General features: G+C 48.6%; 1 protein-coding gene across 1 annotated transcript in view; it reads right to left on the minus strand.

The window, feature by feature from the left end:
* Window positions 1-25,906, minus strand: part of Qsm (Zona pelucida superfamily protein qsm) — a 41,342-nt gene extending 15,436 nt beyond the window's left edge. Inside the window, exon 1 of the mRNA XM_076327759.1 lies at window positions 25,434-25,906. Coding sequence (XP_076183874.1) covers window positions 25,434-25,506 — 73 coding nt within the window. The 5' untranslated portion in view covers window positions 25,507-25,906. The remainder of the gene's footprint in view (window positions 1-25,433) is intronic.
* Between the last annotated feature and the right edge of the window lie 696 nt (window positions 25,907-26,602).

Below are 26,602 nucleotides of genomic sequence, written 5' to 3' on the forward strand. Positions count from 1 at the left end.
CCGGTGTCGACGTATTCCGCTTTGTAATCGCGAGACGCTTTCTGTTTCTATCGACGGGACATCCTCGAGGAGTTTGATCCTCGCCGCTCGCGATGCAATTACGCTCTCGAATCGGGACCGAGGCGACGCGTCGCGAGTTAACTTCGACGTCGGTTCGACGCCAGTTTGACGCCGCTTTGACACTCTTTCTCGGAGCGTGACTCGGGAACCGGTATCGGCGCGTGGAGCCCTCGCGGCGATCTTTATTTCGCCTGGCGATCCGACGCGGATAACGTCCGTGCGGCGAAGACGTGCTCGTAGATCCCCGGGTGGATCCACGACCCTGAACTTTGTCCCCATCCTCGTCCTCCCTCCACCGCGGGAGGACCTTCTTTATTTCTCGCGTTTCCTCGTGCTTCGCGGAGCACGCGACCATCGAGATAGAGGTCCGCGAGAAAGAGAATCGGTCGACGAGTGACCGGTTTCACTGTCGATAGCAGAGATATTCCACCCGGATTTGCATGAATATTCCTCGGAGCGTTCTCCGCTTCCGGTCGGTGTCTCTCTCCCTCGCGTGCCAGGCCGAGCGTCTTTTCTCCGACTGTCTCGTAAAGTTGGCGAGGGAACGGGGTGGAATTGATGTAAATTGCGGCAACGGTACGATCGTTGGGATTACAATAATTTGAGGCCATTACCGTCCGAGTGTTAAGACCAGAGCGAAGCCGCGTAATTACGCGTCATCGCGCGATCCTGCGTTCCGCGTGTTGCGATCACGATGCTCGGCTGGCCAGGGATCAAGGACACTCGTATCGAGGGGCAGCGCGGTCAGACGGGGAACCGAGATTCTTTGTCAAACGAGCTAGACGTACGGGTAATTTCCGTATTAATCGTGCTCGATTCTCCGCGAACTTGGAATCTTCGTTTCGACGGGGTATCCGACCTCGATGAAGCGGAACGGAGTCGTTTTTAAAGGTACCCTTCGAAACTGTTCACCGATACTCGATCGAATATACGGGTGACGATCTATCGGGATTTGTTTTACCATTTGTTCGTTTCGTAACCGCTCAGCTATCTCCGATTTATCCGAAATCGTTATCGTTGTTTGTGAATGTTTCGTCTTTCGAATTCCAACAGTGAGAATTCTGTAATATTTTTCGAGTCCCGTCTAATCGAATATATTTTATTTTTATTCAACGCGTTCGTTGCAAAGTTAACGGAACATCGATCGCATCGTGATGTTCGTTATTGTTATCGAGCGTCTACTTCGAGACACCGTTCCTGTAAATCTTCCGTAGAAAAATCTTCGTAAACGACAACGATCGCGCATCGTGCGCGTTGAAGAACGGAAAATTCACGGTGGAAATTCATGGGCGACGGTTTCGTCGGCTTCCGTGTGCCGGTATTTCCACGGTGGCCGGCACGAACGTACAAGTACCTCGTTGTTTAAAATCTTGCGGTAATACGCGACCCACGCTGTGCTGTTCGTGTCCTCGACGGAATACGTCGAAGAAGAATAACTTTCTTATCGCGATCGACGACGAACAGTCGAATCCTTTACCTTTTCGAGTCCTCTTTGAGCTTGTACGGTGTACGCTCGTAAAATCGCAAGTACAAATCTGTTTACACACGGTTGTCCGCGCTAAAAGGTTTATTGCCGCGGAAGAGACAGCACAAAGGACGGATGAACATTTTTTTCTCGCACTCCCCCTTTTTATTCTTTGCCCGTGCATCGATTCATCGAAACGATCGTATCTGCGACGGATGCTCGAATTTCCGAATTCCCTTTCAAGAGCACGTTTTTAACGGTTCGGAGGGTAGAAAGAATTTATCGTCGTACATTTCTAGCCGATATTTACATCTGGATATATATATTTTTCGGAAAGAAGCGAACAACGAACGGTCGATCCGCGAGCACCGGAGCAGATCGTATCGTGGCATTGTTCTCTGTTCCTCGTGGACTCGACTTCTCCTATCTTTGACGGAATACGTCGAAGAAGAATACCTTCTTATCGCGATCGACGATGAACAGTCGAATCCTTCAACTTCGAGATCTCTTGGAGCTTCTCGATCCATTCCCCAGTGCTACGTTTAGACACGGTTATCGACGTTAAAAGGTTTATCACCGTGGATATCCCACACGGATATCCGCTTTTTACACGTGCATCGGTGCATCGAAATGCACCAAGACGTTATATACACGTATCCGTGACACGTGCGAACAGAAGCGAAATTATCGCTACGATAAAAATGATACTTTCTGTACATTTTTGTCTCAAGTTTCGCAAATTTACACGTATACATTCGAAAACTGCAATATTTTCTACAGATGCGTCGTCGATAAATACAGTATTGATACACGTTTCTCTGTATATTCAAAAAGCACATTTTGAAATATTTGAAAAAAAAAAACAACAACTTTTCGCGCGAAACACGGGTGTAGAGTATTCTTTCTCCCGTCGTTCTCGATCGAAGCGTTTAATTCCATTCGCTTCGAGACTGTTCGAAAGCGTTTAATTTCGGACCTGTACTGTTCATCGATTCGTCCATTCGAATGCAACGCTTATCGCGTTCTCTCGATGTTCCGAACGTACGACGAAATTCTCGACGAACGGTCCAACGTTCGGCCCCGTTTTCCACGTAAGCCGTGCTGCGCCGCGAAAGGGTGGAAATCCGGTACGACGACGCGATTAGCATTCGCGATCCGTCCACCGCGCGTTGCGGCGTTAACTGTAAACCGAGACGGCGGCTCGTTGGACTGTTAATCTTCGGAAGAACGAAATACTCGGAAATTTCCACGGCCGGCAATTAAGCCGGCCGATAAACGCCACGCGGAATCGAGCGAAACCGAACAGGAAGCTCGAACGTGGGCGTGCCCTTCGCACGGTGGTATCCTTTTTCGCGCCTCCACCGAACCCGTGAGAAATCGATCGCACCTTGCAATTAGAGACATTGTGGCTCGCGAAACGAAACCACCTTTCGTTCCACCGACAAACAAATTGTCCGATTTGCGACCAACCGCGACCGTACCGAGATGATATAACTATCGTCCGCGCGGCTCGATCGCTTCTAACGTGTTGCCCGATAGAGTCGGCAGGGGTGCCGAACCCCCGCTGATCCTACGGGATTCAGGTGTAAACGTCATCTATATATGTGTGTGTGTGTGTGTGTGTGATGCAACGACCGTGAGACGTTGCAAGCCGTGTATTCTTCGACGCGCTATGATCGTTCGAAACCGATTCGAAAGAATCGCGAAAGGTTCCAAAAGTTCGCTCGAGTGTAAAACTGTCGCGAATTGCTTCCGAGAGTGTTTCGAAGCGACTCTTGAACACAGTTCCCACTGGTGAGAAACACTCTCGATCTATTTTACCCTAGAGCGAACAGGTGGCTCGAGGTAGACCCGAATATACGAAGAAACGACAGTTGACTCTCGTGGTGCTCGAGTAATAAAGAACGAGGTTGGTTCGCGTAGTTTGTCCATCGGAGTGTCCCATGCACAGGAATTAGAACGGAGAGGACACTCGGCGATCGCCGTGGGACTGCAACACGATCTCGAGACCACGGCGCCGAGGCTCCCGAAGTCACGATTACCTTTTTCGAATTTTCGCAAAGGCCGCGTATCGTGTACCCGGACTTACAGTTAACTCTCGCCGGATTCGCGGAAGCAACGGGCTCCTCCGCTCGAAAGCGACAGATTCGATCGTTTCACGTACCGATGAGCCATCCGTCACCGCGACATCCTCGCTAATCCGTATCCGACAAATGAAGCGGCTCTACAAATTGACAACTCGCGAATCGCGTAAACGGGAGTTACTTAATCGCTGCATCCTGGCGTCGATTCGTTCGCGAGGAACGCGCGACATTAATCGCGACGATCTCCGAGCGCGTCAATGAACTCTTAGCGATACAATATCGATGAAACGATGGAATAAAATAATAATATATTTGCCGATCGTTCAGTCGAAAACGAGAAAACATTTTCGTTCGAAAAGAAAACGTAACGCGTCTTCTTCTCTTCTTCGAGGTCGCATCGAATTTTCATATTCGAAGCTGTACGTGTCCAGCTGCATCCTGAAATGGTTGCACATTGAATGCATAATCGTCGCGTAACGATCGCGAAGCAATTAAGTACGCGTCGATGGATTCGATAAATGAGAATTGTGCGCGTCACAGTGACAATAAATGCGATCGCACGTTTTTCTCGCGCGTTTTGCCATTAACCGTACCAAACGTGTATAAATTCGTGTTAAAATAATAAAAGTCGCTAGGTCTCGGATCACTTTCTCTGCAGACAGCAGAACGATGTAATCGTTTGCGCGAAGAATGTGTCAAATTATACGAGGTCGGACAAGGGCTGAACCTTTGCGTTTTAGTAGCCGCGAGAATACACTTGGCGAATCGCTAATTCGCGCGTCGCCTCTTTACGCGATTCAAGTGCCCCGCGTTGTTGTTCATCGATCTACACGCGCGAGCATGAGTTATCTTCTTCGTAACAATGCAACCGTTCCGTCGCGCGTGGTGTGCGCTTCCTAGCGCGAAGTATGTATTTGGAAAAAGATGCGATTAATTCTCACGTCCGTCGGATTTCTTCAACCGAAACCTAACATTCCAGAGCCTAACATTCCTTGACCCTTGCACTGTACTGCTTGATACTAATAACCGGGCCTGGGACTCTCTATCGAGCGAACATCGACGAAATTTTTCGAGAAGGATTATGGCCGGTTTGAAGTTTCTTAACATTTTTTTTTTTTTTTTGAAGTTTATACGATTTTAGGAATCTCCGAAAAAAATTCTTTCAACGAAGGCCGATTTTTCGTACGCGGAATAAGTTTGCAAAAATTCGAGCAGATCGGTCCAGCCGTGTTCAAAATATTCCTGTCACGTGTTTTAGAAACACGGTTTCGAAAGAAACGAGTTTTAAGTTGGACGCGAGGTCGAAACGCGTAGAAATTTTTTTTTTTTAATGTACATCGAGTCGTTCACTTCGGGACTATAAAGCGAGCCTTTCGCAGACTCAGCTGCCTCTGGAACGTTTATTTTTGCTCGTCTGTGAAGTATTCTTGCATCTTTTGTCGCATGTTGCGCTCGATGCTCGGCTTGGCTCGGAATACTCGCGAGCATGTTGTCCGTAGAAATTTTCATGTCATGCATAATCTTCGATAGAGGCGACGTGTCTTCATCGAAGCCATACGCACGTGACAATGAAAGCTGTCAATTGGACGGTAAGAGTATCGCTATTGTTAGTCCTCCGAGTGATTTTTCATATCGTATTATCGAGACTCTTGTTTTTCTTTCGCGCAAAACATCTCCATTAACGTATATTTATTTCTCTAGAACTCTTCGAAATCGACTCGTTACGTTTCACGATCAAGAAACAAAGTTCTACGATGATCTGATCCAAACTTACGTTCTTACAAATTTGAAAAATTCGTTTCAATCCCTTCCTAGAACTTATCCACCTACGCGAAAAAAATAGAATTTATTTTTTGAAAAATCGAACGAACGAGAAATTTAAAGTGCGAAACTATCCGATCAATTTTCTCCGTATGATTCCAATGTACTATGTACACATCTCGTTACAACCCAAGCGTTATGATCTGGTCTCATAAAACAAGTTTTTCAAACGGTTGGATAACTTTTCTGAGAAACTACTTATTCGATTAATTTAAATTTTAAATCGTGTGTTCCCGCTAACATTCTTTATCGTTCCAAGTACTGGTTTTTTTTTTTTTGGACTATTTTAGAAAACTTCGCAAAAGCTTGTTGTCGTCAAATAAATCTTAAATATTCGTCTAATTTCCAAAATCATAATTTTATTCAATTTCGATCCTTAGAATCAGAGATATCCGATTGATGCGACTCGATAACGTCTATATTTTCCATATACGTTAATATTTTTTTATGAAAATTATTGAAAATGTTGTTCAAAGTACATACTCTTTGTACACCCGTGAAAGAATTACATTAAACATTCCGTAAGATCGACAAAAAATCCCAAATATCGGGAATTTTGATCGGTAAAACTCTGCGACAGTTTAAAGTGACTCTGTGAACTATTTACAAGGATTGGGATAATAGCCTCTGGAAGTTGAACGTCAATCTCAGCGTACATCAATAATGCATTCGCTGAACTGAAGCAAGGTAGACACGAAGTTCGTTCGAGGATGTCGAGCTTCCATTAGAAACGTACGACAGCAATTCGAAGCGGATGGTTAAACGATCGTATCCCGTTTTTTTAACGCAGAAAGCTTTTCCAGGCTCGCGTTCCGTACTGACAAACTCTGATCGTTTGTGATTACAATCGGCGACGCAAAAACTTCCAAGGACGATAAACACACGAGCGATGTATCCGTTGCATCGTTTTTCCAAAGACTCCGTCTTCTACTCGTAACGCAGTCGGTCCTCTCGCAGTAACGAATCGAAATAAAAGTAACGACTCGACTTTCTGGAGAACGTAGCCACGGTTGAAAAAATTGCACACCGCGTTGATCCCTTATTTTCTCACGTGGAATTACCCTTTGGCCATCGCACCGCGTCGTTCCACTCGGGCTTGCATTTCGATCGCACGGTGGACGTCTGGGAGTAATAAAAGCTTCGAATCTTCTCCATTCCGTGCGCGAAGCACGAGACGCGAGCGGAAGGCGTAGCGCACTACGTAACAGGATCGAAAGTTCGTAATCGATGCGAGGCAGGTTGGCCGCGAGAGTGATAAAACAGGAGCGGCTGAGACTTCGTAACGGTGATTTCATTCCGGTTCCTTTGGCCGTGGCGATACACACCGGCCCGATTACGACGGCTGCCAGCGGTAAATCACTGATCATCGGTGATCATTAGCGGACCGCGATTCTGTCGATAGGACCGCGGGAAACGACGGAATCGCCTCGAAAGCGACTGCATATGGTCGCTGGGATCGCTTGGGGACTGCTCGCTGTAACATCGGCTACAACCACCGATATCTCGCTGGTATCTTCCCGATACCTTCTCGCTAAGTGCGCGGTCACTCGATAATCCTATCTACTTCGAGGAACTACGTTTTTTCCTACCCTCTTGCCCGGTGTTGCGCGATTCTGATATATGAAACGTATAAACGCGGAACAAAGAGGGAACGACCAGTTAACAATTGTCGACCTTACGATCCCAAGTGTAACGTATCGCTCGACACCTCCGTGGAGATCCACCGAGCTGGGAGAATCCCGGTCCAGCCTCTTCTCCCATCGTGCGTGTCGGTTTCGAGCAGAAGTACGCGATCCTTGTAAACCCGTGTAACTCCACACAAGGGAAACTCAACCTCTGGATCGAATTTACCAGTTGTGCGTCAACATTGCGTCGAATATGTACAAACGAGCATCGAACGATTCTTTGCGAAAAGTACGACACAAAGTATATCGATCGGATACTTTGTACTCCCTTCGGTGAGTACTATAAGCTCCCGAAGTCTTGGATCTTTTTTCGTGCTCTGTATATAGATGATCCAAGAATCTGCTTGCATCGTTCTTAATTTGCAAGAGGCTATCCGTGCACTACCGTACGGAGAATTTCGTTGGGCGTTTAGTCCGCCATTGTGAATGAAATCGCTATCGAAAAGAAGTCACGATAGACTGGTCAAATGCCAGTCACGATAATACTGTTTACTTCGAAGCAACCGTAACACGCCAGCAGCAGATGTTTTCTGTTTGTAAACACGAGTAAAAACGATATCGTTAGCGTGAATTCGCATCGTGTTTACGACCGAATCGACGAAATACGTGAAGAGAGTCCTGACAACGTTCAACCTAAGTAAACTTTGAATAAATAAATGATCATAAATGATCTTGTACGAAAGAACAACCTACTCAAGTCGACGAATTCGATAAGTAACAAAAGAAAAAGATCGACTTGTAATCAAGGAGACACTTCCACCTGGATCAATGTTTGCCAACGGAGCCTCTCAGACTCCATGAAACAGCTCTAGGGTCGAATGCTATCCAAAGTGTTGATTTCTATAACGTTTCTTCCAGATTGTCCGTGAATTCCTTTCTTTCGCGGGAGGGTGGAAAAAAAATCGTCGAGCGATAGCGATCGAGTCGGTTCGGGGACAGATCAAAGGGGATCGAATATTATACAAGCTTCGTTAAGGTTTGCAACGGCCCTTTGTCGAGATTTTGCTTTTTCCAGCGAATCCGTGGATTCCATCGGTTTCTTCGACGCGAGAAGAAACGGTCGTCGAGCGATCCGATCGACTTCTAAGACGTTCGTACGAGTCGGTTCGATGGTAGACCAAAGGGGATCGAATATCATAGAAGGTTCGTTAACTTTTGCAACCGTCCTTTGTCGAGATTTCGCTTTTTCCAGAGAATCGGTGGATTCCATCGAGTTTCTTCGACGCGAGAAGAAATGGTCGTCGAGCGATCCGATCGACTTCTAAGACGTCCGTACCGGTCGGTTCGAAGGTAGATCAAAGGGGTTCGAAGATTATGCAAGATGCGTTAACTTTCGCGATCGCTTTCCGTCGAGATGTTACTTTTTCCAAAGTGGTACGTGGATTCCATTTGTTTCTTCTCGCCTCGAAGAAACAGTGGTCGAACGATCGGTCGTCTAAACGACACCGATGCATTCGTTGTCCACTGGTTCGCGACCGGTCACGAAACGCAACCGGGACAAAGAGCAAGGTGCATCGCGCGCGGGCGCTCGCACTCGCCACTCGCCGAATGAATAATTTATCACGGCGGCGATCCGTGCACGAATTATGCGCGTATCCGGCGATTACCGTTACCCGCATTTTCGGTAATCGCGGGAACGCGATTAAATCAACGCCGCGCGATTATTTAAACAATTTTACGCCTCGGCTCGCCGGCGCATAAAACGTTCACACGCGTCGTTACGTGACCGGTTCGATGCGCATTTTTTCGGTCCGCATTCTTCGCGTGTATTGTACGCGAGACGTAACGAGCTTCGATTCCTCTCGAGGAAGAATTCGCGGTATTCCATCGTCAGTCACGATTTCGGTCCAAGCTGAGATTCCTTAATTACGATCGACGCGTAACGGGACCTCGCCGATGCATTTGTTCCTCGCGAAAAAACGATCGGCGAAAATTGCGCGCGGTTTCGACATTTACCCGTGTTCAAGTCCACGTTGTTGAAATCCTCTTCGTTCGAAGTTCCGTGATGGATTTTCAGCGAGCACGAAGTTTGCGAGCCGACTCGTCGCTCGAAACTCGCGAGTTACCTCTATCGATAAAATCGATTTAACTACGTTTGCATCTGTATAGCAATCTTCGTTGGTATTGGTAATATTGAGTTGGCAATATTGAACGAACGTGCTTCTAAATCAATTCCTTACGTTCGATACGTTGCGAAGAGACTCGGTAAATGATAAAAGTTAACTTTACGTCGAAAGAAGCGATCGTGGGGCCCTGTGTCGTTACACGTTTCTCGGTGAGCGGCACTACGAGCTCCATAAAATTTCTTAAGAAGATATAATATAAAATTCTCTCGATGAACATTTAAATTACTCTTACATTTTAACGTTTAACGCAACGAGTCGCGGCTCATACTCTGCGAATTCCTGGTTCGTAGAGTATCCAGATTAACTTGGCTGTTCTTGAAATCTTTTTTCCGTTCCTTGGTTTATTTGTTTCTTTATTCGTTTCAAGTTGATACAAAATCTAGAGAACCGATCTTAATTGAATCTTCGCTATTACATTTCGCATACATTACGGAATAAGATAAGCTATTTATCGCGTAATCGTGTTATCATGTAAAACACATGTAAATAAAATTCAGTCGTGTTTGTTACCACGTCGCGGGAAAACGGTGAGAGGAATCGCGATGCAATTTGAAACGTAATCATAGAGTAGCCTTAAAGTATAAGCTATTTCTTTCGGGACGGTGGAGGGGTTGTAGGAAGCGCTGAAACGGTAGTCGCGAATGCTATCTCGCTTACCTTTACTTTTATAAAACGAAAGTTACTTTTGATACGTTTCCAAAGAGTGTTCAAAATCGCCAATGTTCGATAAATTACGGTACAATGCTCACTCGAGGAACCGAGTTACAAATACTGTTACAAAACTTACTGCGTCGAACCGGTGTTAACGCAGAACTGGTCGAGACTAAAGTCCGTGTTACTTGCAATTCGTTCGAGTCTGGTTAAGAACTATTTTCTAGGCCGATCGAGTATCGCGACTGTTAGCTTTAACTCGAATACGCATCGCGGAACTGTAAATTTTACGATATCTCGTTGGAAACTAAAACATCGAGATGTTAAAATGCGCGTGTTTGGAAAAAGAGAACAATCTCCGAGGACAGCAATTTCCAGGACCTTGATCTCTCGCTAAAGCAGTCGAACGAGATTTTATCGTTCTCGCCCTATTCGCGTGCCGGTGAACCTTTTTCTTTTTTTTTTCGAACACTCGTTCCAGAGATCTTTCGAAAGTAATACCTTTCGATTGACCGTAAACACGTATTTTTCGCGCAATTTTTCTCTCATTCAGATCCGTTCGAACGCGAACGAATTTCTTCCACTGGAACGTAACGCTCGAAGAAGAATCCAATCGCAAAAGGAAGGAATCGATATTCTCGAGTGAACGTGGCGTATCGTCCACGACGGGGCGATAACTTTCCCGGTAATCGCGATTTTCTGATAAATCGCGCGTTGCGGGCGTGGCGAATGTATCGAAAGTAGAACGAGAACGTATCGCGTTAGACGCAGCGTGATAATTTATGGAGAAATTATTCGAGGGACGATAATCCCTGGTCGTTCAAAGGGACTTCCTCGTACTGTCGCCGTTCGAGATATCGAATCGGGCTGGATCTATCTCCGGGCGACTTCCGGCACGGTTTGTTATCCAGACTTTGTAGCTCTCGACCCGAGCGCGGAATACATTTTCCAGAGGATACTCGCGCGCTTATCTGATCAAGGGATTTAATTGTTTCCTCGAGAGTTCGTCCTTCCCTCGTTGATTCTCGGGCGTCTCCCGAGGGGAAATAACATCGGAGCTCCTGGATCCCGCTGGAAATTACGACAACCTGATTCTTGTCACTCCGAAATTATTCACTGCTCGCGGAAATCCGATACCTCCTTTTCAGATTCCGTGAAAAATTACACGAGCCTACGGTTTAATTAGCGATCGTTGGGAAAACACCAAGATGGAACGACCACGCGATGTCGCGTTACTCGCTATTAGATAAGAAAGACAGTTCAAAGGAAAGAAGTAAACCGAGCTGTACCTTCGTTCTTCCCAGATGGTCTACTTCTGTTTATCTTCTACGGAAAACACGTACCGCGACGTAGACCCGTGTTTGTCGAACATATCGACCGAGACAAAGCCACGACGATTCCACGAAACTGGAAATACTCGGTTACTCCAAAATGGACGAACGGATAAGATAAACTCAGAATTTCTCATTGATTTTGGCATTAATTTTTGTACGCTCGTTTTATCAAACAAGGAGATCTTTCAGTTATTGTACTTATCGAATTACTATTTAGAAATCATAAGAGATTCTATTTCCATGCAAACTTTTCGTTACTGTAAACCGAAGAATAGCCGAAAGCTAGGATCGAGAACGTTTCGAAAAATCGATCGTTCGTTCTACCACGACGAATAATTATATTCGTTACGAAGCAAGCTCCAACCACCGCGACGACGAACACTTACATTCGCTACAAAGCGAGCCGGTCTCCTAAACTCGAACGAAAAGTATACGTCTCGACTGGATTCCATCGACCTCCGCGTTCCCCGAAATAAATCCTCGTTAAGCCAGCTTGAACCGTAACGAACGAATTTCGAGAGACCACTGTTCGAACCGAGTGGAAAGAAAGTCGAACGCCAACAAAGAATCGCGTAACGACTTAATGCGATTAAGTCGATCGTAAATACCACGTTTCGCCCAGAAGCTGCTTATTTTCACGAAACGATCGTCACGGCGGTGAAAATTGCTCGGCGTTTTGCGCGTCGTTAATTTATTTTTAATTCGAGCCGTGTCGTTACCGGTACACCGTAACGTGCAATTATTGCGAGGTATAAGTAAACTGTTCGCGGCGGAGCGCGAATAGTACGCGAAGGCCAGATTTATTGCGTCTGATAGCCGGACTAACGATCGAAGAGCGCATTGGCAGAGAAGAGGAATTTTCTGGTACAGCGGCTGACGAAAGACACGCACGAACGACGCGTGCGTCTGGGAACCTATACGCGCGATCCAGCCGCGATAACGCGCGAGCGAGCGACCGAGCGAGCAAGCGAGCGAACGAACGCGTGGCGGTGCATACTCGACACGCTTCCCTGAAGAAGACGGCTTTTTAATCCTTACAAATGCGCTGCTTGTAAATCTGGAAGTATTCGGTTCCTCCAGGCCTCCGCGTACCTGCTACTCGTTGCACAGGGTGTAAAAGAAATATTTACCCAGGCCTCGACCGTACCGGACAATCTACCGTAGAATCGTTCACCCGGTCCTTGAAATTACAAAACTTTCCTTTGATTTTCGTCCAACCGTTGCACTAACATTTACTCGATACCAAAATTCGAAATAAGGATTCGAATATTGGAGCGTATAAGTGACATTTTATATTCTCACGGGGATATTTCTATCGGTGTGGAGAACTTTGAACGAGTTTTTCTCGAAACTACTTTTTAGAAGATGGTCTCTTCTGAATTACTTATTCTGAAGGACTTATTCTATAAACGTTCCTTCGTGGCAAGTGCCATAATTATAAACGTATCGTAATTCTTGTTCCAACACTTTTCGTACCTGTTACGAAGACAATTGCGTGGATTAAGAAATTTTAAATTATTCGTTTCGGACCGACGAAATGCGTATAATAGTCACTGCCATGGAGCAATGCGAATCTAACGACTCGTGTTCCAGTTGGTAACATTTTCCTACGCGAAAATTATCATTTTCTTCGAAAATACGCGAAAAAAACTACTCTTCGTACTTTCGTCGCAAAAAGAAGATTACATTATCCACTTTCGATCCCAAAACGTGAAAGAAGAATACACTCTCGATCCTCTTCCATTCGCTCGGGTTACGGTTAGCTAACAATACGCCTGGCAGACTATAGTCGCGTCGTAGAGAGTTGGAAAGATACCGCGAATCGCATTCGATCCGTCTAACCGAGAATTACTCAACGACTCGTGGTCTCGTAATACCGGAACGCGCGAAAAAAAAGGCACGATGATCTGCTTTCGAGGTTAGGATCGTTCAAGGTCGATCTCTACCGATCCAGAGGCTCGGCTCGTCTCGCGTATCGTTCGCCAACTTTGCGGTACAAATTTTCGTCGAGAGTTACTCGTTACCCGGCACCGTCACGCTCACCAATCGGACTAATTGCCAGCAATAACCTCCGACGTATTTCTGTATCGATACACCTCGAGCACCCGATGGTATCGCGCCGCGATCGTCTCTCGCGACGCCGGTTTTTCTCCAGGGAATGTCGTCCAGCGCGAATCAGTCACGCATCGCGGTGTCGTTGCAATTTTATCCGCGATTCGACGCGCTAATTGCTCTCGAGAGCCGCTCGAGAATTCGCGCAAACGCGATTCGTTAACGACCGTTATAATCGTCCCTCCCCACCGGATCTCTCGTTGATACGATGCCGAAGATACGAAACGATCGAACGCCGGCAGTTTCGTTAACCGTGCGTTTCATTGCCGTTACTTTACGGCCAGTGTCGCCTCTTCTCGCAACGGGTCCTCCTATCCGATCGAGGAAATCCTCGCGCGGTTATTTCGTCGATTCTTTTCTTTCTTTCTCTCTCTTCGATCGTTTCATTTCTTTTCTCTCGTTGAACGAATCCCCCGAAGAAATCGCCGCCCGTTGGACTTTCACCGGTCCTTCCACCCTTATCCCATTAAGATTGCCCGTTCCGTTCGCGTTATGCACTTCCTCTCGAACACCGGCGTAATTATTGCGTTCGTTAGCATTAATTCTTCACGAATCTCACCGTGAAGTTACGTTTAACGCGATCTCCGCGGCGAATCTATCCCCTATCAATTTATTAATGTTTCCTCGATTGTAACGGCGGCCGAGCACCTGAACGCTTTGTCGTTCGGTGCTCGGTTGCACGGAACGACCGAGCCCCGCTTCGTTCTCGCGGAAACGGGAAACGACGCGCGGGGACCTCGAATCTCGAACGAGAAAATCGCCGCGCGCGAGAAACATCGAAACGCTACGTTGATATTAATCGATCTCGAATTCATTCGTCGAATTGGATTCAATCGGTTCGCCCTCTCGATCGATCGTTTTTGAGATATTGGTAAAGTAGACAATTCGGAGAACCTAGTTTTAGAAAATGTTACATCTACTTATCTGTCGTCAACGAGGAGTATTCTTCCACAGGGAGAACAAAAGACGTCGAAGAGAAAGAACGAATTTATACGGGCGTTAAAACGTAGAATGAACGAAGAAAGAAACCAGAAAGGAATGGAATGGAAAACAGAAGAACGAAATCGGTAAAAAAGGAAGGAATGTTACATATTCGCGTATTGCAAAGATCGTAAAGCGTTTGAACGCAGGAAATGAATCACCGAGAAGATCAACGACTTCGCGAGAAGCGTTGGCATTCGTAACAATGCGTGCCGAGCGGTTGCGTTTGCCGAGAATTTTAAACGCGAAGAATTATCCGGACAATTTCCCCGGGAGATATCGTGCTGGTCGTTTCCCTTTGCGATCGATCGGTATCGAAACTCCGTTCGATCTTTCGGCCGATCGCGGGCCCCGATTCGATCCGCTTCTTCGAGGACGGACGGTCTTCCATAATGGAAACACCATCGTCTTTGTTAATGAATTACGGATGACTGGCGACTTTCAGGAATCGTGGAACCGTCGTGAAAGACGCGAGAACGATCGATGACCACGCGCGGCGATCGTGGTTCTCAATGACGAGGCGAGGCTGCAAAGTTTGCCCGGCATTCGGTCGATCGTTATCGATCGCGAGAACGAGCGATCGTTCGATCGAACGAGCGGGACGGAAAGTTCGTTACGGGACAGATCGAAGGTAAAAGACGATCGATCGAACCCGCCGATGGAACAGACGCGGAAGAAATTGGCGACGAACGACATCGCGATGAAACGTACCGAGTCGATGACAGAGATACGACGATTCGCTGGTGAGTCGATTATACGCCGTTTCGTTAGAGATTGCTACTTTGCGAGCAACGCGAGACCGGCTTGAAATTGCGTCCCAGATGCGTAGATCCGGTAGGTGGAAATCCTTGAAGCCGAACTACTGAACTCCTCTAATGTGTTTCACTTTTAAAGCCTCTCTGCGAGACTGAGAAAATCGAGCCACGACCGTGGAAAAAAACACCGAAGACTGCGCACCGTGAACCGAGCGATTCGTTGTAAATACCACTTGCTCGGTCAAATACAGAGAACGCTTGAACCGAGTCTAATAACGAACGTTGAACATTTTTACATCGGGTCGTTGCATAAATTTTGCCGGTTAGCGTACATCTACCGTAGAATTAATGTTTGAACAGAACGCGCGCTTACATGGGCGTTGGAATCGTCAAAGGAGTCGATTTGGCCCGTTCTGGATTTCTTTTTAAAATCGAGTTAAACATCAACGGTGCTTTTCTACGGTGAGGAACATTCAAACGGAGAACTAATATTCGTTAATTAATTCGCTCTTTCAACGTCTAAATAATTTCGAGGATACGTCCGACACTAATAGGACTACGTTCGCCATTGGTGGTTCCGGCGTTAAAATATGCACCGATTGTCCGTTGATACGAACAGAACTTGCACAGGGATCTAATATCATTCGTTACACTTTTGCAAATGTACCGCGAGCGGCGAGGTTATCGGAGATTCCTGTATTTCGAACGAAACGCGAAAATTATTGTTTGGAAAATTCTCGCGATTCCACAGTAGAACGTTGGAACGTCTCCTCGAAAGAAGCTGCTGTCGTATTGAGAAATTTAAGGAATCTTTCCTGGAACGCTTGGAACAACCGTTGGATGACTATGTGTTTATCTCGACTCGGTTGTTTTTGTCAACGTTTCGAACGCTTTCTCTTTTGTGTCGTCCCGAAGCATTAGTCCTTGTAGTCGAGTCATCAACTCCTCCTCCTTTGGCTAAAAGATGAGAACGATAGTTTGTCCGTAATCGGGAAAATCAGAAACCGTTCACAGTCACGTTTCTACTTGAAATTCAACTAGTAAAATATCCGTGAAATTTGTCGTTTAAACGTACATTGAACAAGGCACGCTTGCCTTAAAAATGGTACACGTTGGGCCAATGTATTTCTACGTACCCACCGATTCTAAGATCTTCGATTTTTCAACCCTTTGATTTTCCAATGGACTCTTCGTCCCCGTTAGATCGAACGATCGACTACCGTGTTCTCTTCCGGATATCCGACGAAAATCGCTCGATGGACGAACACCGCTCCCGTGGATCGTAAAATAGCGGAACCTCGACGAATCCGGTACGCCTCCGCCGGAAAGAAAAAAGTGTACGGGGTCCCGTGATCGTGGACGGTCTCCCGAGAAGATATTCGCGGCCTAAAACGGAGGCGCGGTACCGGTGGGCGATTTTTACGGCGATCGTTGCCACGAAGAAGCTTATACGGCATCGAGAGACGATCGTCGACGCGAGGAATTCGCCCGTGGGTGCTCCTGTCTGTTCTTCGTCTCCACACGCACAGGCCACGCGTGCCCACGCATTCACGGTGACACGCGTGCACCGCGCGAGTGGTTCGACCGGTATCCGCCATATTTGGCTGGGGGAACAGCCGCGTGAACTACAGAGACGTAGAAATCCACCGCGAGAAGAGGTCACCGCGAGATATCGCCGCGAGGGTAAAGCTTTCCGTCTCGAAATCTCCGAAAATCCACTCGAGCCCGCGAGAACGGTTGAAAATATTTTCGGTGACGCGAACGTATTATTTACCAGAGTCCCGCGAAGGCCACCCGAAATAATTACGATGGACGCGAGAGTACACCCTCGTTTCTTCGAAAGAGGAATTCTTCTCCATGGTAACACGCGTACGAACGATTCGAACGACTCGGGACGCAACGATTGTTCGATATCGAAGTCAGTGTCTTCTAGGGGAGAAATATCGACTTTTCATTCTCTTTCCAAAGAAACGTTAAGACTGAGTTTGCCTTGCGCGCGCTACGAGCAGTACAGTGATCTATCCGAACGTTTGCAACATCGTTAGTTTTTACGAACGTGTATTTTCCGAGCCATACATCTCGGAACGTTAAAGAATATTTATACAGAAAGCGATGAAAAGCATAGTCGAGGTTCCACGTTCTGGAAAACTAGCCGAAAATTATATTTAATCGCGACGTTTCGCTGGAGTCTCCTCCTTGAAATTACAACAGGTGCTCCAAGTCCATTTACGGTAATGCGGTATTGCGGTCGTTGCATCGCCGAATCGTGTACACCGTACCGATCGCAGCACACGCTTCTTTCATTGTATTCGCTCTGTCGTATGTAGGTTAGGCTTAATAGCGGCTCGATCGAGCCTCGGCCTTTACACCACCCTCTGTATTGCGCAATCTTACGCGCGGCAATAAAGTCGTTATTATTATTATTATTATTATTATTATCGTTTCGAGCTTTTTGTCCGCGGCGTAATGGTTCTTCGAATCTCGAGGAACAGTTTTTACGGAATCATCGGGTATCCGTGGTTCGTCGTTTAAGAAGATGCCTCTCGGTCTTTGAAATCCTAACGGCGGGTTTTTATCGGAAAAGCTTTCCACGGCGAATGACGTTTACGAGGGAATAACGTACGCAACACGGTACGGATCGTTAAAGAAGCGACGAAGAATGGACGCCGCGCTTCTTCCTCCGATGTATCACCATTCACGCGCGGTAGACGGAAAAAGTTGCGTGTCAAAGATCACGATCCTTTGCCGATCGTTCTCTCCGGCGAACGGTGTAATAACTGTACAAACTTTTCTCTAGCCGGTGCTGGCCTTTGCCGGGGCAATTTTCTCGATTTCCATGCGCGGGGAAGAGCGACGCGAACCGATCGTCGAACGAACGAACGAACGGCCATGACCCGATTACGTTCCTCGAAAAAAAGCGGGAAACGCGTCCAACTGGGTCGATCCTCCAGGGAAAAAGTAGATCCGTCGAGTATCGAAGAGAAAGAAAGTGCAACCACGATACGTAATTGTCCACCAGGCGATAGTTTGTTTCTTCCACGATGAAACTACAGAGTTCTCCGCTCGTCCAGCGCTCCTCCCGGTTCTTGTCCCTTTGTTCGAAAAAGGCGCGAAAGAAGGCCCGACTCGGGTATACCGAGAATCGGTTATTTTTCAATGGTCTCCCGTGGCTAGAAATCGGATCAATGATTTGGAACTTTTTGGAATTTCGTCTGGAGGTTACGCGACGAGAGAAACTACTGCTCGAAACGAAAGAATATCCGATGTGAAATACGGTATTGGAAACGAGCGGTTGGCTACGACTTCGTGACATTGCACGAGCAAGACATCGTGACGTACGCGAGACGTCACTGTAACCAGTTTGCGTTCGAACGATGCACAACTCGAAGACGAGAGCGAGCACGTCGACGGTGAGTGGCAAAGGCGGACAAAGGATGTCGTAAAATGTTGCTAGGTCGTTCTCGTAGGGAGTCCCTCGCTTCTGTTTGGACGCGAGAACTTTCGAAAAAATGATCTGCTTACGATCGTTATCGAGAAACGTGAGCGATCTTCGATTTTCGAAACGGTGCACCGCGCAGAAATTGTACGCGTCGAGTGAAATTCAAACGTGTGTTACGATCAAGGTCGTGCAAGGTCAGAAACGAAAGAAACTGCAATTACCGGTATTGCTCGCCGATAAAAGGTACCCGCGAGATCGCGAAACGGTCCGAGGACGCGTCCGGTAGGTTATTTTTCGATAGCTCGGCTTTTATCGGGCAGAGAACAGGGGTGAACGAGAAACTCGCATCGAAACGCGAAGGAAAGTCGTTCCGTTTCCTTTCGGCGACCGAATCGTAGCTATTAGCCGCGAGGTAGCGATCGGGGGATCGATCGGAGGCCGATAACTGGGCCTTCTAAGGAGATCGAGGATCGAGTTACCGATCTTGGAAATGCCGGCGATTCGTTTTCAAGACCTCCCAGACCGGAGAAGGCCGTTTCGATTTCAGGCATGACGGTCGGCGACAGGATCCTCCGGGAGCTTTCCGAGGCCCGGTTCGCGGACCGCGCGGGCCTTTTTTTCCCGTTCGCGTGTCTGCGATCGTCGAGAATTTCCCCTCTCGGTCCATCTCGGTTCGAGTTCGCGACTCGTAATTACTCGTCGCGTTTACCTCGAGCGATCCCGGCCGGTGGTCTCGGGCAAAAATGAATGAAAATGGGGCCCGTAGGACGGGGTGGGTCGGTTTGCTGAAAACCGGAGTGCCGGTCGTTTTGGCTTTTTCTTTCCGCGGGTACGGCCGGCGACGTCCAACGTCCGTGCAGATTGGCAACCGGTTTTCCTATGGCCTCTCCCAGCCGATTCCTCACTCCCACTCTCACCCCCACCATCCGATTCCCATACCAGGCTCTGGCATTCACCGCGTCCTCCGCGTCCTCCTCGTCCAGGGCCGCCGCGTTATCCCGTCTTCTCCCTTTCTTCGTCGCCTCCTTATCTACGCTCCCGACCGCACGACCGTTTCTACCTTCGTCCGTTTCTACCTTCGTCCTGTTCTACGTTCGTCCTATTCTACGCGAGAAACGGAAGACGCCGCCTGTTACGCCGGACGTTACGCGGAGCTTCGACCTCGACGTCTCCGATTCTTTTCGTCGCTTCGACGACGTTGTTCGAACAGGCTACGACACTGCCGACACCCACGCTCGATTCACTTTTCCGCGAATGCTTATTTTGCATACAAGGCGAGCGCTCGATCGCGAGGCGCTGCCTTGCAATTAAATGCCCGGCGACCTCCGGCGTGTACCTCGGATACCCTGTCCGCGAGACTCTCTCGCCAACTCGTTAACCAACAACTCGGTTTATCGTTTTCGGTTTCGCTCGTTCCTTTTTTCGTTCCGCCCTTCGCGTTTCGGTTTTTATCAACCGAACACCGTACGCCCCTTTCGGACGAAACCGGCCACTTTGGGCGGAACGCCGGCCCGATATCTCGGTAACCATCGAGCGTAAGTAGCTCCAAGCGAAATCCATTCGTTTCGAGCCCGAGCCGATTACGGAAGCGATCGTTTTTATCGCGACGCGGAAATTCGTACGTTTCTCGTAACGTTCGTGACTCGAGTCACGGTTGCCAATTCGGCTATGCAAATCGATGACGTTCTCGCGAGAAAGTTGCCGAGAATTTTGCGAAACTTTACCGCGTTATTGTTTCTGAGCTAATTACGCGGTACATCGTTGAAATTTTCGATCGCGCGAACATTTACGCGCACGTTTCATGGGACATATTACCGAGAATGTATTCATTTTCGATGCACTCTGAATAGTACAAGTACCGATAGATACGATATCTCCTACGTGTTTCAAAAAATTTCACAGCCGAGGAAAAGAGAAATTTCTGAAATCGATCGTACACGTGGAACGGAAGAAGTGAAAATTAACCGATCGGTGAATCCAACGTCGGACAAATTACACCAAACGAGTCTTTCTCCTCGACCTTCAAAAATACAAAATCAAACATAACACGATATTATTACTCGCGAATTTTAAATTCGTCGCGCTTTCCCTTCCTCGTTGAAATTTCTTTTCACTCGTTTTCCTCGAGGACCGCTCGACGCGGGAAAATTCGTGAAAAGTTTCAACGATCGTAAGGGCGTGGTCCTGGTTGGTCGGTATTGTTCGTAAGAACGTTGTTTAGACGCGCGATCCCGCGAGAACGCGATAACGAAGATGTTTACGATCGTGGACGATTCGTAGGTTCGAGCGGCGCGACGGTGGCCAATCGCGGTTGGATTCCTGAACTCACGCAGGCGCGAGAGCGGTCGATAACCGCTAAATTCGCGAACTCACGCAAACACGGGAGAGCGGCGAGGATCGAGCCTCGAGAAACGTACAGCGCGGCGGGTCGTTTCGATGAAATTCGATATTACGAATGTCTCTCCCTCCGCCCTTTAATTGCCTCGAATTATCGCCGTTGCGCAGATGGACGACCGTTGTTCCAGCCACCAATAGGCACGCGAATCCGTTATACTTTTTGCACAACGCAATGCACGATCGCGACTGGACACGTTCGAGCGACCGTAAATCGTCCCCGCGTCTAGTAGTACCCTAAACGATAGCGAGTTAATAACGCGCGAAGACCGGTGGACGGGTCACGCGAACCTCTCGACGTTCGTTGGTCATTTTTTTCCCCCGTAACAAGCCCATCCGCGAGATTTCAGAGCTTCTCGTGGTATCGTTGGTTCCGCTCCAGTTGGAGAGGCCGTTCGCAGTCCGAGCGTGCTCGTCTATCTCGAAATCGTCCCGATTTCGCGGAAAGGACGCGATACGAGTCCGGTGCGCCACGCTGCATTCGAAGTTGGCCCGAGCCGCGCGTTACCACGACCGTAATTGCGAATCTATCTCGGCGATATCGAGAGCCGATGCTACGGAATACAGAAAAACTATCCAGAGTCTGATCTCGCGAGCGGAATAACAAAACGCTGGAAAGAATACCTGTAGCCGTGCTTCCAAGAATACAGCCTCTCCCTACTCTTTCGGACCGATCGTGTCCAGAACGCAAAGCTTGCTCGCTACGACCCCATTAACCGAGTATGCAAACCGACAAATGCCCGGAGTTTAAATACCGCGTCGACCGAGCATCGAGTACCAACGAACGAACGAACGAACGAGTCGTCCAATGGAAATAAATGAACGCGCGATCGTTCGTCCCGTGAACGCTAAATTTTCTTCTCGAGGACATTCCACAAGAGTTTCCCTGCTATATTTTCAAGAAAATGTATCCGAACGTACGAACGCGAGATTTGGAATCGTCGAGATGCCGGTAGCCGCTTCGAGGCGGGGTCCGTGGTTCCGTGGGTACGTCGCTGCTCGACCCTTGGTACTCTCGTTATTCCTCATTCCTTGCCACGTGTTTCAGCCGATCGCGAAACGCACGGGATAGGTAGTACCACCTCTGCGAGCTGGTTTTCGCTTTCCCGCGAGAATCCTCCGAGCGTAGTTTTCGAGTTCCAGTAGCGAGAAAAGTAGAGACGGGCCGCGATACCTCGAAACCGCGTCGATTACTATTTCATTTCGCCACGAACCGTTGCGGCCTGACCACTTTATTTTAATCGGGCAACCTCGATTTATTCCGCGATTGAACGCGTTTCTTGCGTTACGCTCGATCTCCGCTTTTTCATTTCCTCCGAGCCGAGACGAGCACAGCCGAGACGTTCAACACACGGTTGAATATATCGAATCGAAGGGGCTTCCGACACACTGTTGCAACCATCGAAGCTTCCTCTCGTTCTTTTATTTTCGAACGATGCTCTTTGCGCTTTGTATTTTTGCCGAGGGATCCTCGAACCGGCTCCCTTTTACTCGCCTCTTACGACCAGCAGAGTATACCGTGACGAGAGAGTAACATCGCGAGAGTAATAAAAGTAAAAGTACCACGTTGCAGAAATTTCTGCCACATTATCGGAGAAACCATCATCTCGTATCTGTAACGCCGATATTGTTCGCGTTGAATTGTTCGCGACAACGATATCGTTCGTACGGGACAATTCGGATATTAAGATTACCGAATTCTGTGCAGAAAATTTTCATTCAATTTGATTTATCTCCTCGGAGCGCGGTAGCTCTCTCGTTGCGAAAACGAAACATCAACGATCGCAAATCGGAGAGGAAACGCTCTTTATCGAATTTTTCGACTCGCTTCGTTCGAGATTCTCGTATCGTCCAAGAAATTTCAAGCATCTCGGACTTGCTCTCCCGTTTGGAATTTCTTCGCGCGTTCTCATTCATCGATCCTTTTACCAGCGACTCGATACCTTCTAGACGCCACCAGGGACGAGACTTTTTTGCGCAGCAAGTAGACGTACCGCGCGACGAGAACGAACGAGTTAAATCGAATTTTCACCTTCTCTCGCTCACGCGGGACGAATCCGAAGCAGGTGGACAGATGTAGTCGAGGACGAAAACCAGCACCGCCTCTGGCTGTCTACTGTCCCCCTCTCCTCGTCCGAACCGTGGAAAACTCGTCCAATTTCCGGACAGAGACGAAACATCCTCGAACGATCACGAGATCGATCGGTGGCCAGACGAGTTCCTTCGCGAGGACGCGTATCCTCCGAACCGAAAAGGAAAGAGATCCGGAGCGCGACTCGAAGCGTGGAAAAGTCACTTTCCGCTTCACCTTCCCTTTCTTTTCGCGACGGAAAGAATCCACGCGTCGCGAGATCTCGAGGATCGCTCCGATCGCGTCCGTTCCAGGGACGAACGGGGTCATCGGGCGCGAATTCCGCCCCGTAACGCTCGCGGGTAACCAGCTTCGAGCGGTTCGTCTCCAATTGGATGCACGATCGAAAAGCGTGCTTCGTGGAAAATTTAGAGAACGTACAACGGAACGCAAATCTAGACAAGGGAGTACCTCGGGGAGAAATTTTCAACTCTCTTCTACCATTAAGCGAGAGTTTCGTGCTCGCGAATACCTAGACCGAGTGCTCGCAACCCCATTGATCCGAAGATCACGAACCATAATAATATCTACCTCCTGGTATTCGCCATTACCGGGGCGTCTAACTCGGAATAACTAGACTTCTCGTCGTTTTCGAATCGTCGAGAACGTGTATGGTAATTCCAGTCCCCAGCGGTTGCAAAGATGTTTAATCTTGGTACGTTTTCGCTGCAGAGTTTAACCCTGCCGCGTTCCTCTATACTTTACGAACCGATTCCTCGGTCCTCTTCTTGCGTTGTAAAGTCAAGATACGAGTTTCGTGCATTCGGGACACTTTCAACCGAAAGTGAAAACGCTTCGAGGTTTCACGGGTAATTTTGTAGACGAAAGTGTTCGATTTCTTAACCATGGAGCATATCGGCGTTGCTACAATTGCCAGATATTCGAGTTCTGGACTTTAGTTTTCACAACCAGGACTCGAAATAATTCTACCGAGATAATTCTCTCAATTTTTCGAATCATCGAGTACGGAGGAGTCCAGAGTCCGGTTTCCTGTAAATGCAGGAAACTTCGTTCTAGCGTGATTTTTGCCTCGAGAGTTTAACACGATTTCAAAGGGGGTTAGATACGACCCGGAAGGACGAACAGGGACAATGAATTTCACCGAGCCGGGTGAATTCGCGGGGCAACGGGGAAACGAGGAAGAATAATCGATCGCGGTCGATCGGTCCGCACGACGTAGCCCCGTTAAACTTACGCCGAAGGAATTAACTCGAAGAAGCGAATTACCTCGAGGAAGCGATCAAGAACAATACGTCTTCCGTTCGATTTCGCAAAAACGCTGCGTCGTGTACGATCAAAGAGTGCCGAGATCTATCCTTTCCCTCTGTAGGAGCGCGTCGTCGGTTTCTTACGGATTCGCGACCGATCCGTGATTAATTCTCTCGCGATACAGAGGTAGAGGCCGTCGAACGTTCTCTTTTACTTTCATCGTTGCGATTCTAGCAACGTGTCGGTGTACCGACGCGCTCGTAACCGTGACTGACGCAACGAGAATCGAACAACGAGATTTACGAGAACCTCCGTGATTCATCGCGCAACGTCGTTATTGTTCGCGCGAAAATCACGCGCGGCCCCGAGGCTTTCGCGCGGTATTATTAGAATCCTTGCGCAATTCTTACCGTGGCTTTCGCGAAAGTGGGTACGTAACGCGAGGACTCGTCCCACATACGCCGATACACAGCGCCGGCTGTGCGCGCATTGTGCGCCTTCCCTGCCGGAACATCTGGACGAATCAATTCGACGAACGCGTCGAAATTCGGTCGCAACGAGTGCGTGCGCGTTCGAAAGATCGGTGAACGGTTCTCGAGCAGGTAAAATTGCAAATGCGACGGAAAATAAATATTTCGCTCCGACTGGACGCGAACTCGAAACAGACGAACACGATTCGTAGAGAGTTCGACCTAACCCGGACGCGAACCGAAAACGGATCTCGCGTGATGTCTATCGGTGAGAAATGGAGTCGACTCGAACCGACTGTTCCACGGGACGAAACGATCGAACGAGCGCGAAGAGATACGGTGTTCCGTTGCGAAGAGGAGCCTCTCGAAAACCAACCTCTCGGTGGCCAATGGTCCGCGATTGGAGCCAACGACATTTCCGTCGAGTTCGCGAACAAAAGAGCCTACGATTACCCTAAGCGTCGCGGGTGAGAATTACCGGCATTCTCCACGGTTCGCGCAATCTCCATCCCCGGTACCGGGAGAGGAGGAACGACCAAGGAACGGGAGATTCGTGAGATACGAGAGCGCGGAATGGACGGAGCGAGAACGTCCGTCGGCCTTGAGTCGTCTCTACGTCCGTCCGTCCGTCCGTCCGTAGGTACGGCACGTGACGTCGCGGTGAATCGTGAAATTTAGTGCGCGATTCGCGAATCGCGAATCGTCTTCTCACTCACCGTTCGCGCGCGCCGCGCCGAGGAGGAATATCCAGCAGAGCAGGGCCAACGGTGTCCGGAATCCGGTCTCCATGTTCAAACGGGGTCGTCGATCGGGATCCCGAGGGGTTGAAACCGCGACGAAAGGGAGGAGAAAAGGGACTAGAGAGGGAGGGAGAAGGGAGGAAGAAGGAGGAAGGAACGGAGTTTTCGCTCTAGCCGCAGGAAAGTCTCATTTAGTCGGATTGCCGTTGATCCCCGTGGTGGAGTTTTTCTCACCGTCGTTGCGACGTTCACCGGTGGGATCCGCGTTCGACGCGTCGCACGACACACAAAAGGACCCTGAGGAACGAACCGAGAAAGAGACGCGAGCCAGCCGGAGATGTTCCCCGTGCGAGAACGCGAGAGACACTGACGGGCCCCGCTCCACCGCGGCGGGAGAGTTCGAACCGTGCCCCGACGCGCACCAGACCCACGGGGCCGGACGTCGACGCGGAACGGGGCAATATCTTTTTAACGGCGCGCACGTGAGGATCGACCGGTGCGCACCGACGCTACGAAACCGACCGTACAAATACCATTCGGACCGAAATTCACGACGAGGGGCCTCCGTCGGGGACCAATCGGGCCCTTGCCGCGCGAAACTCGACCAACCGTTTCAACAACGAAACGTCGTTTGTTTACCCGTCGTCGCGCGACCTTCGCAGACGTTCCTCCTTCCATTTGTCTCGTTCGTTTCTTCTCCGTTTATTTATCGCCCGGACCGCGCGATCTTTGCTCGCGCAAATAAGAAACGAGCGGATCGCGACGCGATTGGACGCCGGACTCCTTTCGCTTACCGGGCCCGCGAAACGAAATAATATTATTATTTTACCGAATACTTTCCACATCCGTTTCCCGCGCGTATATTTGCATACGCCGTAAACGCGGGGCTCCGCTCACGATCGAACGTACAAACGGTTTATACAGCACTGGCTGTATATGGTCACCGATGGTCCTCGGATGTGTGTACAGGATGAGTCACCCGACTGGATCACCTTATAAAAGTCGCAACGATACGCAATAATGCCACGGATACAGAAACACACGAACGTGTGTCGCGCCCGCTCGTTAATCGGTTACGCGTTCGCGTGCAACGTAATGGACAGATAGAGCTTCGTTTACGTTGCAAATTATTCAAAGGATATCTC

This window comes from Ptiloglossa arizonensis, chromosome 2 (assembly GCF_051014685.1).
Source record: "Ptiloglossa arizonensis isolate GNS036 chromosome 2, iyPtiAriz1_principal, whole genome shotgun sequence".
In the NCBI taxonomy this organism is placed as follows: Eukaryota; Metazoa; Arthropoda; class Insecta; order Hymenoptera; family Colletidae; genus Ptiloglossa; species Ptiloglossa arizonensis.